This window comes from Ovis canadensis, chromosome X, assembly GCF_042477335.2.
Source record: "Ovis canadensis isolate MfBH-ARS-UI-01 breed Bighorn chromosome X, ARS-UI_OviCan_v2, whole genome shotgun sequence".
NCBI lineage: Eukaryota > Metazoa > Chordata > Mammalia > Artiodactyla > Bovidae > Ovis > Ovis canadensis.
Window position 1 is genome coordinate 109,156,142 of NC_091727.1, and position 16,535 is coordinate 109,172,676.

At 39.3% G+C, this 16,535-nt stretch overlaps 1 protein-coding gene across 2 annotated transcripts in view; it reads left to right on the top strand.

Moving 5' to 3' along the window:
- The window catches only part of GRIA3 (glutamate ionotropic receptor AMPA type subunit 3), a 310,222-nt gene that overhangs the window by 235,877 nt on the left and 57,810 nt on the right, over positions 1–16,535 (top strand). For both annotated transcript variants that reach the window (XM_070290779.1, XM_070290780.1), the window contains exons 11-12: positions 3,306–3,682; positions 14,523–14,721. In XM_070290779.1, coding sequence (XP_070146880.1) covers positions 3,306–3,682; positions 14,523–14,721 — 576 coding nt within the window. The remainder of the gene's footprint in view (positions 1–3,305; positions 3,683–14,522; positions 14,722–16,535) is intronic.

Genomic DNA, 16,535 nt, shown 5'->3' on the forward strand with positions numbered 1-16,535 from the left:
TCCTCCAGTTAGAAACGTGGAACTGGTGATTCAGGAGTTAGCTGCAATGAGGGACGAGTTGAAGTCATGGGCAATTATACTGAAGAACAGAACCTTAAAAGAGTCTTGCTTATTCCACAAACCTTCATTAATTATCTCCCAAACCAGGACCTATGATAGACTCTGGGGGTACAAAGGTACACCTTGACTAAGAGAGCAGAACTAGGAAGAAAAGACAGAAAATGAATTTTCAGAAAGGTAGGAGGAGAACTCATAGTCTTCAGTATCAGAGAGTCAAGAGGGTCAACAGTGCCGAAGGCCTGTGGTGTCATATGAATTGTTTGCAGAAAGGTCTTTGAGTTTGATTACCAAGTATATAGTTCAAGAAACAATTTCACTAAATTGGAGGGCTGGGGGGCAGTAGAAGTTCAAGCACAGGTGTTTAATAAGGCAAACTGTGTTAAAATCAAGAGATAGTAAAGGCAACTTTTTCAAGAAGTTTGGTGGCAATAAGGAGTGATGTCATATGGTTGGTTAAAAGGGAAGTAGGATCAAAATAAGAGGGTTTTGTTTCCTTTTTTTTTTTTTGGTCAGTAAACAGAATTACCTGAGTATGAGGTAATCGTTAAGTGAATAGGATCTGTCAATGGTTTTCAAATTACAGCAAGCATTAGGATCACCTGGAAGGCCACCTGAGGCCCCACCCAGGTCTCTTGTGTCATAAACATGCAGCGGGGCCTGAGAATTGTATATCTATCAAGTTCCCAGGTGACTCAGATGCACCTAGTCAGGGAATCAAACATTGAAAACCACTGGAATAGATTGAGAAGGAAAAAATAGTAAAAGAGAATAAACAGAGCTCAGTTTTAAGAGAGAGAAGAGTATGAGATGCAAGGAAGATGTTGATTAAATCTTAGAAAGAAAGTTTATTTCTTGTGTGATGGGGATGACAGAAGGGATGGAAAAAGATACAACAATAGGTTGAGGAGGAGAAGAAAGACACTGAGGTGATAGAACTTGTATCAGGTGGCTTCCTTCTTCTCCGTAAAGGAAGAGACAAGATCATCTACAGAGAGGGCAGGACTGGTAAGGATTAGGGACTGGGAAATGTGTGGACGAAGCATCAGTCACAGACGTAAACAAGAATCACCATTACAGTGATAGATGATGGATTTAAGTTTAGACATGTTGAGTTTGAGGTGGTATTCAACTGTCAAGATTAGTTTGGTCAGCAGGCTATTGGCTTTAGTAAATGCATATGTTCTGCAGCAGGTTTTGTCTGTCTTGCTTACTGCTTCATCCCTAGCACCAGGAATAGGGCTTGGTACAGAATAGGCACTCAGATACACTGGAATGGACTCGAGAGTCATTGGCTGAGGTTGATTATTGTATGTAAATTAACATATAATACAAATCTGCAATTATCTCTGGAATTAGAATATTGTGGTTAAAAGAGTGAGTTTTGGCATCTGAAGACCAGAGTTCAATCCAGCTTCTGAGTGCCTCACTTCCTCCTTCTCTAACATGGGAAGGACCTTGTACCAACCTCAAGGCTGCTTCGAGAATTAAATATGCATAAGGGGCTTAGCACAGCACCTCACACAGAATAAGCACTGAACCCATGTTAGCTGGCTGTTTATTACTGACTTTCCCCTTCAATTAATTAAGGAGAGTTTCTTAATCAGTTTGAGTCACCATGTGTACATCACAGCAGTAAAACATCATTTTTTAAAAGATACACCCTGTCTCAGATTTCATCCTTCATCCCCTAAGTGAAGTGAAATGAAGTCGCTCAGTCAGGTCCGACTCTTTGCGACCCCGTGGACTGTAGCCCACCAGGCTCCTCCATCCATGGGATTCTCCAGGCAAGAATACTGGAGTGGAGTGCCATTGCCTTCTCAAGGGGATCTTCCCAACCCAGGGATCAAACCCAGGTCTGCCGCATTGCAAGCAGATGCTTTAACCTCTGAGCCACCAGGGAAGCCTAAAGGTAGGGATATTAAGGCATAACTATTTAACACAGAAAAAATTGTCATCAAAATTGGTGTTTTCACTTTATACCTGATATACCAGTCAAAGCCTTTTCTTAGTTAGAAGCATTTTTCTAACTAAGCATTTTAAGGCCTGGATCCAGACTAAAACCTACTACTGATGTAAGGGAACTATGGTGGAAGACAAATAAGTGTAAAAGTTCTTAGTGCCTGTTTTCATGGGACTAATATAAAACATCATCTGCCTTTGCCTGAGCTAATTATGCAGTGTGCTTCTGACACATTTATTTTATTGCTCCAGTACATGTGAGTAGTACACTGATATTTATCACTAGAAATGATGACTTACTCTATAAATTAATATGTATTCTAATAACTGCTCTGCCCATGCAGAATTCTTTCGTGTTTGCATATTTCATAGTCAATAATCAACAGCTTATTTTTTATGCATCTACAATTTCTTTAGGATGTTTTGCAGTGATGAATACAAAAATAGGAGATTGAATTCCTGCCTTTAAAGGACAATGTTTTTATAAATATACTCTCAAACCAATAAGAATGATGGCAAACACTCAAGTATTAAACTGAGTACTATGGTCCTACGTGGCACCCCATGGTGAGGAGGGAGGCACATATAAAAAGCATAGACTATTATGCTTTTCCCACAAGAATTCCCAGTCAGGTGAGGGAGATAAGACATAAGAACATGAACATTAAAGTAAGAATATAAAAATGAAACAGTGATACAGAACAGGGGAGTACAAGTTGAGGTGAAAAGTAACAAAAAAAATTGTAGGAAAAAAATGGAATCAGTTGTCCTAAGTCAATATGCCTCAGAGGACAAAGTGTCCTTTCCATCAAGTACTTTAGGACCCACTGAATGCTGCTGCTGCTGCTAAGTCGCTTCAGTTGTGTCTGACTCTGTGTGACCCCATAGATGGCAGCCCACCAGGCTCCCCCGTCCCTGGGATTCTCCAGGTAAGAACACTGGAGTGGGTTGCCATTTCCTTCTCCAGTGCATGAAAGGGAAAAGGGAAAGTGAAGTTGCTCAGTCGTGTCCGACTCTTAAGCGACCCCATGGACCGCAGCCTACCAGGCTCTTCCATCCATGGGATTTTCCAGGCAAGAGTACCGGAGTAGGGTGCCGTTGCCTTCTCCAACACTGAATGCTACTACTTGTCTAACCAAAGGATTAACAAATCAGTTGGTTGTGGTGACTTAATACTTAATGTTTTTACCAAAGAGGTATATTAAGTGGCAAATGACTAATGGAAATATTGTCTCTAATGGTAAAAAAAAAAAAAAAAATGTGTGTGTGTGTGTTTTTTTTTCCAGAGGGCTGATATAGCTGTCGCTCCACTCACTATAACGCTGGTCCGTGAAGAAGTCATAGATTTCTCAAAGCCATTTATGAGCCTGGGTATCTCCATCATGATAAAGAAGCCTCAGAAATCCAAGCCAGGCGTATTCTCATTTCTGGATCCCCTGGCTTATGAAATCTGGATGTGCATTGTCTTTGCTTACATTGGAGTCAGCGTAGTTCTTTTCCTCGTCAGCAGATTCAGCCCTTATGAATGGCACTTGGAAGACAACAATGAGGAACCTCGTGACCCACAAAGCCCTCCTGATCCTCCAAATGAATTTGGAATATTTAACAGTCTTTGGTTTTCCTTGGGTGCCTTTATGCAGCAAGGATGTGATATTTCTCCAAGGTTTGTTTCCATGCCATACCCAATGCCTCCTTGCATTTTATGGCCATGATCCATTCATGTACATCTGGTATTCACTCATCTCAAGTCCAGATTTCTTTAACATTCCATCCAATGACAAATTATCATCAAGCCATTTTGTTTGCTTTCGTCCATGAAGTGTGTTATCACTGTCACTTTGAATGTCCTTCATGCATTTCTGTGGCATCATCTATTCATACATATTATAGCAAACATTTGAACTGTGGATAAAGGCAACATTGCCAGCTAATATTGATATTATTCAGATAAAGCTAACTCTAAATCTTGAACAGATCAAACAAGCATGCTTTCCTAATTGAGCTAAAACATTTTCTCACTTGTCCAGAGATTGAATCTAGAAAAAATTTAAAAGAAGACAGAACTCTTCTTTAAAACTCTACCTTCCCCTTTCAGGGTCCTCTATTTTTCATTTTTTCTCTGACTGCCTAGAACTATTTCACTATAGTACCTTATCCAAGTTTAATCACTAAAACTATAAAATTTCTAAAAGAAAGCACAAGAGGAAGTCCACATGACCCTGGATTGGACAAAGAATTTTCAGAACACAAAAAGCACAATCCACTGTAGGAACTGATAAACTGGACTTCATCAAAATTCAAAACATTTGGTAATTCAAAAAACATCATTAAGAAAATGAAAAGATAAGCCACAGTGAGACAAAATGTTAGGAAATCACATGTGATAAGATAAAGGGCTTTTATCCAATATATAGAAAGATCTCATGCAATTCAATGAAAAGATAAGCAACCTGAATATAAAAATGGATGAAAGATTTGAATAGACATTTTTCCAAAGAAGACATACAAATGGTTAATAATCTCATGAAAAGATGCTCACCATCATTAGTCAAAGGGGTAATGCAAATGAAAATCACAGTGAGACACCTCTATATAGCCTCATAGACACCTCTATATAACCTATATAGAATGGCTATAATCAAAAAGACAGACAATACTAAGTGTAACGAGGATGTGGAATGACTATAGCTCTCATCCATTAGTAGTGTGAATGCAAAGTGCTACAACCAGACTGGAAAACGGTTTAGCAGTCTCTTATAATTAGACATATACTTAAAACGACACAGCAATTCCACTCTTATCTACCTAAAAGAAAACATATATCCACACAAAGACTTACACACAAATGTTCATAGGAACTTGATTTATTATAGCCAAAAGGTGGAAACCCAAATGTCCATCAACAGATGAATGGATAATCAAAATGGTATATCCATGCCACATTTGGAATGGGAAACTATTGAGGAACTAAAAGAAAAAAAAAGACTGATACATGCTACTACATGGACTTAGAAAACATGATGCTAAATGAAAGAAGCCAGATGCAAAATGCCACATACCATATGAATCCATTTCTTAAATTCCATTTATTAACTATCCCGTATTATATTATTTCATTTGTCCAGAATAGGCAAATCAATAGAAACAGGAATCATGTTAATGATTTCTGGGGCCTTGGAGGGAGCAGAAAGGGATTAGAATGGGGGTCAGAATTAGGGTGAGGCAAATGAGGCTGAGTACAGCAAGCACAAGGGGCAGATCCAGTTTTTATTTTAAAATTTGCTATTTTTTCATCATGAATTTTTGTATTAATTTTGATTTTTAAAAAATATTGCAGTAAAATGCTATTTATCTTGATTAATGAGATTTGGGCACTTCCTTCAATGTGTGGGGGGCAAATGCCTCACTTGCCTCACCCTAGTCCCATCCCTATGGAGATTAACCACAAATGGACTCAAGGGAACTTTTCAGTGTGATGGAAATGGTCCCAAACTGGACTGTGGCAATGGTTGCCCAACTCTTAATTTACTAAATTCATTCACTGCTCACGGACATTGGTGGATTTTGTGGTATGCATATTTTATCTCAGTGATGCTATTGAAGATATTGAATGTTAATGTCCTAGACTTCACCCACTTAAAGTGTTGACTCATCTAAACAACTGTGGTGGTGGATTCATAATCAGAAAATATTATAAGCAAATGTAACATCTATATAATCAGAAAAAATGAGTTTTTTTCTTAAATAAAAAGTTTTAACTTTGGTAAAATTGAACATGAATCCAAATACTGACCAGAGTCAATTACACAAACATCAGTTTGGTTCAGTTCAGTCGCTCAATCGTGTCTGACTCTTTGCAACCCCATGGACTGAAGCACACCAGGCCTCCCTGTCCATCACCAACTCCCGGAATTTACTCAAACTTATGTCCATCGAGTCGGTGATGTCATCCAACCATCTCATCCTCTGTCATCCCCTTCTCCTCCTGCCCTCAATCTTTCCCAGCATCAGGGTCTTTTCAAATGAGTCAGCTCTTCACATCAGGTGGCCAAAGTATTGGAGTTTCAGCTTCAGCATCAGTCCTTCCAATGAATATTCAGGATTGATTTTCTTTAGGATGGACTAGTTGGATCGCCTTGCAGTCCAAGGGACTCTCCAGAGTCTTCTCCAACACCACAATTCAAAAGCATCAATTCTTCAGCCCTCAGCTTTCTTTATAGTCTAACTCTCACACCCATACATGACTACTGGAAAAACCATAGCCTTGACTAGATGGACCTTTGTTGGCAATAGGGATCTTTATTTAAACTAGGACTCAGGAGGTCACCTACCATGTTTTTATAGAGTACATCATTTTGAGATTATCCACTTGGAACACAAATGGATTATCCATTTGTTTTTAAGTATTTATGCATATTGCCTTCATTTAAATGAAATTTCCCAGTATAAATCACTGGTGACCATCTTCAGCAGCTTTTTAATATAACATGTGTAGGTCAAGCCTCATTTGTCTAAGTCATTCTTTTTTGCCACCCTCCATCTGCTTGGTCAGGTTTTCCAAATTATTTCGCTCCCTGTTCCTTTTGTGCTTAGAATGTGTGTCATTTTGTGATACCATCTGGGAGTTCATTCTTCTTTCTTGTCTGATTTTTTTTTTAATGTTCACTTCAAGAGATAAGGTTTCTGGATGATCCTGTAATTGAATGATTTTAACATGACTGGTAATCTGGGTTGAGGCAATGCTAAAGACTTATTAAGGTTGGAGATTTTATTGGTTTCTGTAAGTGAATTTTCAAAACTAAATTTGTGATTGCCCCACTGGAGTGCTGCATACTACTGTGCATACTCAAACTGGACCCTTAAAAGGTCATTTGTTTTTAGAAGTATTTATGCATATTGCCTCATTAAGTAATAACTTAAAATGATGGCCTAAAAATGACAAGCTGGAAAGATTCTTTATTTTCATTTTTTTGTAGCAGAATTTTAGCTGTGGCTCTTCTGTGGCACTGAAATATATCAGGTACTTTTTTCAAGGTACAGATTTTATTATTCTGCACTAAACACTGTCCTATAGACCAATGGCTTTCAAATGTTTTGAGCATGGCCTTCAGTCAGAAATAAATTTTCCAACACAACTTAGTACGCATATATGTACATAATACAAGTTTCACCAGACATTACCCTTACAGTGTGCCATGCATTCTGATATTCACGATTCTGTTTCATTTTTTTTTTTCTGAATGCTGGTTTCAACTCAACCTGGCAAAGTAACAAGTATTATCCTTACTGTGCTTTTGAGTAATAAATTATTACCTTTACAAACTGTAAATTTTCTACCATATGAGTACTCTCTCCTTCAATACTATCTTTTATGTCCTTGAAAAGAAATTATATCTTTAAATCTCTTGATAATGTGTTATACTTGTTAGCATACTTATTACACTCGAGTAAGGAGGGAACATGTTTCTCCTTGTCTTGAGAATGCTACTGGTTATATATTTGTGCTTAAGTGTATAGCAGCAAACCCCCCTGTAAGGTGCTTTTCTATTAACTGATTTAGAAATTCCCAATAATCACATAGTTGCACTCTAAGATTCGTGGTTGCCTTCAGCTGTGAATGCCAGCATGATACTTTATTTCTGTTCAGTGGCCATACCTGGAATGCAAACTTTCCAGCAAGCCCAGAATGTGAGCATGCATTGTACACTCTGGCTTTTATCAAAATTGAAGCAATTGAAGGCATTATAAGAGACCACATTTTAAAGTAGAATTATCAAATATCATAGCAGGAGGAAATCTCAGACATAAATTAATCCAACTGCTTCTGTTTACTGAGGGCCCAGGAACAACAACCTTCTCTGAGTTCCCTCTGCATCTGGGCACTTTACCTGTATTATAATATGAATTCCAATCCTCAAAACACTGCCACGAGGTGGGCATTATACTTATTTTTCAGGTGCAGTTGATGCTCAGGTGAAACAATTTGCCTAGCCCTGCAAATAATGACAAAGCCAGTATTCAAACTCTAGTTCTAAAATCCATGCTCTTTCCACTTCATAGTGCTTTTCTCACATCATGACAAAGGAATAGTGCCTGGAGAGATAATGTCATGGAAGCCAAGGTCATGGGGTTTCTAAGAGCCAGCAAGCAGTACAATTATTTCCACTACCACACACTGCCTCCCACTATCGACCTAATGGCACACTGTTTGTTCCATTCTTTCCCTCATGCTCAGCCCCAAGAGCTGTTTTCCAAGGGGAAAAAAACAGCTGGCTGTTAAAGAAAGTAGGCAGTGAGCATTTAAGAATGCTACTGAACATGTGTTCACTCAAAGTAAAAGACGGGGAAATCAGCAATGAGACATCACCAGGAAAACTGAGCATGATTCCATTGCCATCAAATAGAGCTATGAACAGAAACCTAGAAGCTTAAAGAGTCTATGTCAATTGGGTTTGATATTTTCAACTACCCCAGTTGTTCAGAGTGACCAATTCAGGTGAGACCAAATCACCTATAGAGAGAGTAAGCAATGTAATAAGCTGAGGTTGTATTCATACACTAATGAATTTCTAGGGGGAGTCAGGAGAAGAAAGTATGAGGAGATTGCTTGCCTTCAACCTTCTTTCCCCTTGATTGGGGCATGGGGAGATAGCCAGTGGGTGTAGCCAGATGGAGGGAGCAAAGTGATCAGGTGTGTGGGTGTTGGAGTTCACCTCACCAGATTCACAATCTGCTTAGTTGTTGTGTAACGTGGGACAAGTAACTAAATCTTGCTAAGGCTCAGTTCCTCATCTATAAAATGTAAAGCACAGTGCCTGACCTATAGTAAGTTCTCAATACATGGTAGCGATTATCATTTTTAAACTTGCTGCTCTTAACCATTCTGGCTTCACAAATATCAATAGTTCATATTGCATTTGCGTTTTAGTTCCTAATCCTCTTTAGGAATCCGATTGAAATTGTAGTCGGTGCCAGATAGCTGATTTCTGATGAGAAGTAACTGACAACATCCCTTTTTGAACCCCTAACGGGCTTTCCTTAAGGATTACACCACTTGCAAATATTTTGGTTGTATTATTCCGCAATGTCTTGCTGATATTGACAAGTGGTTGTAATTTTTTTTTTAATCTGAAATGTATTTCCTTTGTAAAACGTTGATAGAACTGCTAAGCAGTCCAGAGTCCGAGTCCTCCCAGACAAATGCTCCCCCTGCTGACTTTCTCTAGAGCTGCAGGGACATCTGAGGGCCTGCCAAGTTCAAGATACAAGGTTCCAGGGAATGACAACAGAGAAAATGGAAAGAACACGCTAACTTGAACCTGGTCACTGTGTACACATTATTCCATGAGCATTATTGTCCTGTTAAGATTTGAAGATATTAATCCTGTGGAGAAGAGGCAGGGGATCCATTCCAGGTTAGCTGACATACAGATCCTCTTTTAAAATAGAAAGTATATGCAGAAGAATAAAATATACAAAGGGTAAAAAATGAATGGGATCAAACATAACAGGAGCTCGGGGGCTCCATTTAAAGTAATAACCTTTCCTTTACTGATGTAGGAGCAGGGTCTTCATCCTCCTGTAAATTCACTTCAAAGCAGTAGTGGAGTGATAATAAATTAATTGTAATAGCAGGATTTTTTATTACAACTATTTCATGTCTTTTCTGCCTGAAAGCCCTTGTTTTAAGTTTGGGGGAGATGGTTAGTTATGCCCATCATAGAAGACTAGAAGAGCAGAAGATTGATTCTGCACATTTAAAAAATAATCTGTCATAGACACAGCATTGAGTGGAGTGTAGGAATGATGCATACTTTGGAAGAAAGAAGGAAGCAAAGGAATGATGAAGAGTTGGTGCAAAAGAGAAGCAGTTTGCAGTTCCAGCTCTTCATCTTGTGAAGCTAGTAAAGTGCAGATTTCAAAATTTACTTACAGGATGAAGGTTACAGCACATTGCTCACTTTTATTATCATTTTAGAGGCCATAAAGTACATTTTATTATTAACTCAGAAACTCTAGTTTCTTCTGATTACAGATAACAGGAGCATTGTGTATTATTTTGCAATGTTTTTATGTCTGTGTTTCTCTTGTTGCTAATTTCCTTTCATTAACTTCATGCCTCCACTTACATTCCTTCAAAAGTATGATATGTTCCTTTAACACATTTATATAAATACTAAATGTGCAGCATTTTACAGTCATTTCATTATGCTAACCTCCAAATCTGTCTTGTGCAACAAAACTACTTGAAATGAATGTTAAGCATGTCGAAGCTGCATTAATGGAAGGAAAGATACTAAGAAATGACAGGTCTTTCTAACTCAACTATAAAGTCTTGTCTTGTTTTAATGGATCCTTTTAAAAATGTGATAGGGCTGACCCATCAGTCACTTTTTATATAGCCTCCATGTGAAATGTGGGTTTAAATGGCTATAGTTTCACTAATGAGAAAAGGGAAATGTGAAGATTTTTATAGAGCTTCTTCCCAGTTAGTTCCGCTGCACACATTCTCCGTAAAAGAATGTAGGCATCACTGTCACACAAGGGAAGAAAGTGGTAGAAATTCCAAGACTCTTATCAAAGCTACTACTGTCTTCAAGGGAGAATGCTGAGTGCATTCAATGCTGATTCCCAGGAAGCTCCTTTTTCCATCTATGCTGATGCTTGTGGATACTATTTTATCATTTCTGTGTGGATATTCACCAAAATTCTCTATGATCGTAGGTCTATTGCAGTATTAACTACATAACTGCCAAAATCAATAACCATGTAGACAAGAGGTCACAAAAAAGACCAGTTTGCTTTTTAAGTTTATTTTTGGTCATGTCAACAGATAATTTCAGCTGAGTCATATAGATCAACCACATGATTATCTGAGTCAGCTATTAAGGTGGCCAAAATAACCAGGTTATGATGTGCAGGCTTGATTTTAGATCACAGATACAGTCATAGTCCATTAGCTGCAATAGCATGACACAAATGTAATTTCCATAAATTACTGTGTTGTTCTCCACATTTCAAATAGATAATACATAAACTACCATTAGTATTCGCGGCAGCAGAATACACACCCCTTTCCATACCAAACCATGATTCTGGAAATACTCCAAAATCAGTTTTTCCCTTGATCTCCATAAAACCCTATCATCCCAAATAAGGATGGCATTCACAGCTCCATTCCAAATGAACAACAGATAATAAACAATAATTACCCAAACAGGTTTGGTTTTCCTGCAACGGTATTTCTCAGAGTTTGTAGGAAAATTGCTCCTTCTATAATCTACCCACCATTCTGGATTTTCTTATACAAAATGTGAATATTTTATACTATAAAAATATGGGCATGTTTTTCCTATTGTGTACATCTAGATGATTTATTTCCTATTTCTCATCTCTTTGCCTCAGTTATTTATCTGTAGAATGCCTCCATTTTCTTATCTGTAAAATATGACTTAAGCACGGGGATGGAGGATTAAAAGAGTTGACACATGTAAACAATTAAAACAGAGTCTGGCACACAGGAAGAGCTTCTTACGTGTTAGCTAGTATCATTTTTTTATTACTACAAATGCCACTTTGAACATTCATCTTTTATATAGAAAAATTATTTCCAGAGTCAGATCAGCCCAGAATAAATGAAATGTATATGTCAACAATGAAGAAAGACTATGAAAGGTACAAATTAATAATTGAAATATTCCATATACTTTTAGCATTTGGAAGTGTGACGTTCTTTCTGACTCATCCAGATGTTTTTACCTCTTCTTATTAAAAGGGAGATGTTCCCAGGTGAAATACTGAGAAAGTATAACTATTAGTCAGAAAAAATCTATTGCAAAGCAGATTTGCACAGCCAAAAAACTAAAAGTGACTACACTCAGAAATAAATATGGGTTGTTTGAAGCATCCAGGGACCAACAAAAATTACAGGCTTTAAAAAAACCAAGTCTTTTTTTTACAGTTAATCAATAAAGAATACTATCTATCAAAATGTGCCAAAATGATTTGATCAGAGTGTAAAATCTAAAACAACTGGATTTTCCAGAGGCTCAAAAAAGGTTATCTTGGGACACAGGAATTTAACTTTGCTTCCAAGTGGTAGAATGCATGTACAGACAGAGAAGAGCCTGACTTGCCAGCTTTCAGCCCAGAGCTGCCCTCTTCCCACAGAGCCTGGAAAGGTGCCAGGCTCCTACGCCTATTCTTGACTCTATGACAGAGCGAGTTCTTTTCCTGTGAGCTTTTCTGGGCATGAGAGAACACAGCCTAACCAGGATGGAGCTATGCCACAGAGCAGAACTATCCTCAGAATAATGTGGCAATGTTTTATGAAACCTAGCGACCATATTTCGTTTCTGCACACAGAGCCAGCCTTCAGCGGCATTGCAAAGGAGGTGACGTTTCCTCAGGACAAGCCTGTAGCCATCTTTAAGCATTTGGGGTTCTTACACTACCCCCTAACTCCCCGCAGACCCTATCCCCAGGTACTCTCAGGATGTAGGACTAGTGGCTCTAATCCTGGCTGCACCCAAGGAGCTTTATGAACATGCTGCTGCTGGGGCTTCCCTGGTGGCTCAGTGGTAAAAACTCCACCTGACGATGCAGGAGACACGGGTTCAATCCCTAGTCCAGGAAGATCCCACACGTCGCGAAGCAACTAAGCCCGTGCACCACAACTACTGAGCCTGCGCTCTACAACCAGGGACCTGCAATGCCTGAGTCTGTGCTGCAACTACTGAAGCCCACGCGCCCGAGAGCCCCTGCTGCACAACGAGAGAAGCCACCGCCAGGAGAAATCCATGCACCACAGCTAGAGAGTAGCCCCCACTCGCCACAACTAGAGAAATGCCCGAGTGGCAGGGAAGACACAGCACAGCCAAAAATAAATAAATAAAAACTTTTCAAATGTTGCTACTTAGGCCCAACCCCCAGAGATCCTGATTTCATTGATCTGGGGTGGCGTCTGCTGCTGCTGCTGCTGCTGCTGCTAAGTCGCCTCAGTCGTGTCAGACTCTGCGACCCCACAGACGGCAGCCCACCAGGCTCCGCCGTCCCTGGGATTCTCCAGGCAAGAACACTGGAGTGGGTTGCCATTTCATTTTTTATTTTTTTGGTCATTGTGTTTTGTTTTGTTTTGTCTCGAGCTCTCCTGATGACATTGATATGCAAGCAGAGTTGACAATCACTGATGGAGAACAGTATTTTTCAATTTGATCGGCAGACCACTGCCATCACCAGTGATGCTTAAGAAGTCCAGATTTTTGAGCACTCGGATATTCAGAATCTGCATTTTAACAAACACCCCAAGTTACATTCAAGAACAAGACGTTCCCTGATGAAAACTTACGCATCATCTGTCCCATTCTCCACTAACTGGATATACTAATCCAGAATGATATGAAAACAGATGCTGTTGAAGTAAAGTGTGACATTTTGACCAAGCCTCCTGAAGAAACCTTGGAAGATAATCCCAATAGTAAGAATGTCTAGAGCAGACCAATGAGAATGGTTTTATCTGTTTTGGTTATATTGGTGAGGGAGCATACAGACAAATGTTTTAGTGCCTCTCAAATCCTATTACAAAACTAGTTTCCAACTTCACTTGAGGCCTGTCCTATGTGCTTAGTCTCAGTTTTTAAAAGGGAAGAGTTTCAATCCCTGGATCAAAACTCCTGAGCCCCATTAGCCATTTATATGAAGACAATAATATTATCTCATGGCCCCTTGCCTTGTAGTTAACCAACTTCACTAGAATTGCAACATCTGTAGTAAATGTGTTCAACTCACAGTGAATCGTGCTCATTTACTAGCATCTACTCGTTTCTCCTCAAATACATAAAGGTTTTTGATTCTGTGTCTCCCATGACATCACCTTACATCATTGTTTTTCAACCTTGACTGCACATTGTAATCACCTGGAGAGATTTTTAAAAATACATACGTCTGGATTGCACCTCTCAAGTTCTGATTTTTTTGTTGGCTGGGTCTGAGCATGAGAAGTTTAAGATCCCAGGTGATTCTAATGTACAGGCAAGGCTGGGAACCACTTGCCATAAAGGAAACAGACCAGTCTTCCCCAGGCGCGGCCAGCAAGGCTCACAGGAAGAGAATCAGGTAAGTACAATGATTACATCTAAGCAGGAGCTGGCACAAAGAAGGTATTTATTCCTGTGATTAAATAAATAATCCTGCTTTGAAACCCTTAGGGGCCTGAAGAGCATTATGCATGTACCATCCTCCCATGCCATCATGCCATCATGCCATCGTGCCATCGTGCCATCGTGCCATCATGCCATCATGCCATCATGCCATCATGCCATCATGCATGTGGTGTTGCTGTTAATGTGTCATTCTTTTTGATGTGTTCATCCCCTGATATCATTGACTTCTCGATTTCATCAGCTCCACTGAAGTCATTCCTCTTTCCAAAAAGAAAGATAAGGATTTCGTAAACTGAAATCTGGCCCCTCTGGGTCCGAATGGGTCTTTGTTTTGTTTTGTAGATCACTCTCCGGGCGCATTGTTGGAGGGGTTTGGTGGTTCTTCACCCTGATCATAATTTCTTCCTATACTGCCAATCTCGCTGCTTTCTTGACTGTGGAGAGGATGGTTTCTCCCATAGAGAGTGCTGAAGACTTAGCTAAGCAGACTGAAATTGCATATGGGACCCTGGACTCCGGCTCAACAAAAGAGTTTTTCAGAGTAAGTGCTTTTCAGTTAATTGGGCCTGCTGGTTTTTATTTTACCACCTGCTCAGAAAGGCAAATTCATGGTGTTTTAAAGGAGGGTTGGGGAAGGGTGGAAATATTATCAAGAGCATCTTAAAAACAGAACTACTTGCTTGATGACCTAATTCATTGTCCTTTAGATCCAAGACTCATGTGTGACCTCACAAGTGGCATGGCAAGAGCCCTGAGTTTGAACTCGCAGGTTGGAATCCCAACCTGGCACCAAGTGACTCTTTATCCTTGGGCAGGTCATTTAACTTCTGTCAGCCTTGGTCCCCTTACTTGAATACTGAAGTCATTGAACTAAATATCTGTTCTCCTTTTTAGCTTTTACAAAAGCAGTAATTTTATGTCTCACCAGTTCACTGATGTTAGGTGGTTGATTAAGAATCTAAGGAATCATGGACTATAAAATGACATTCTATTTTATACATTGGTTTTCTATTGAAATGTATTTCAGTTGTTTCAAGCATTCCTATACATGCAGATAATTCAGTTTTCAGGGAAACTGATAATTGTTTTAATTTCTTGAGTAGATTTATTGACCCCTTTCTGACCCAACATAGGCCCAATCTTAATAGGGGAAGCAAGTTGTTCACTAGCAAAAGTTAGTAAAGCATCAGCACTGTGGAGGAGAAAGAAGAAAGGAGATAGAACATTATAAAAGGATAATACAATGGACAAACCACTTTTACATGAAACATCAAGATCTTTGTTGTGTAGTAACAGGTCTTTAAAAAAGGCTATCGATGGAATATTTAAGAACTCATGCATTTATTCAGCTCTGAGAAAACTGACCCATTCTATACATACAACTGCCTGCTAACTGTTACCTGTTATAACCCAGGTAACTGATTTTAACAATGATCCAGAAGCCACTTGTGTAGTTGGTAGAAAAGAAAATTTGAGTCATTCTCTCCAACCAAAAATCGAGTTATCAGATGGCAGGTACAATTAGTGACTTTTCCTCAAAGATCCACAGTAAACTAATGTTGGTTCTAAGCCAGCTTGTTTTAAGAAATCAGTAAGAAATGTATTTATGGGTGTATTATCATGGGATGTATCCAATTGTTTTACAGGAAACCAGCAGGAGTACGTTTCTTGAAATTATAGCAATTAACTAAAAACTGTTTTCATTCCCTGAAGCAGAAAGAGTTCTGATACCCTTTCAAGAACTCTCTTGGAAGGGGTTGTAGGTGGAAAAACAGAGGGGCACTTGATTTTAAAAAAAAGAAGTTTTATTGGCTTAGGATATCCCTCTCACCTCTACCACTTTTTATTGAGCAGCTCATAATCCCTAACCAGGGTGAGGAACTCGGTACTATTGGGGTTGGCCAAAAAGTTTGTTTGGGTTTTTCCACATGATAGTACAGAAGAAACCGAACAAACTTTTTGGCTAATCCAATAGCAGCATCAAAATGATGTGAAGATCTTCTTGGACTAACCTGGCCTTGACCCTCACCTCGATGGCTGTTCCAGAAGCTTATCTGGGAATAATCCCCTGCCCTCATGAAATCACTCACACATTTAAGGGCAGGAAGCCAGGGATTTCCATCTGCTGAATAGTCAGCACACAATCAGCTCCAGGAAATTTGGTTTGCTGTCCAGCTTTAGCAGAGCCTATGTTCACCATCCCAACAGGCATCAAGTTGCTATAAGAAGTAATTGACCACTTAAGCTATCAAGACACCAGGCTTGGACCCTCCAATCAGGGATCCTTGTTCTGGGAAGCATTTTTCCTTCAAGGATTAGAAATTAAGAAGGTGTGCTTTAAATGGTATCCGCTGT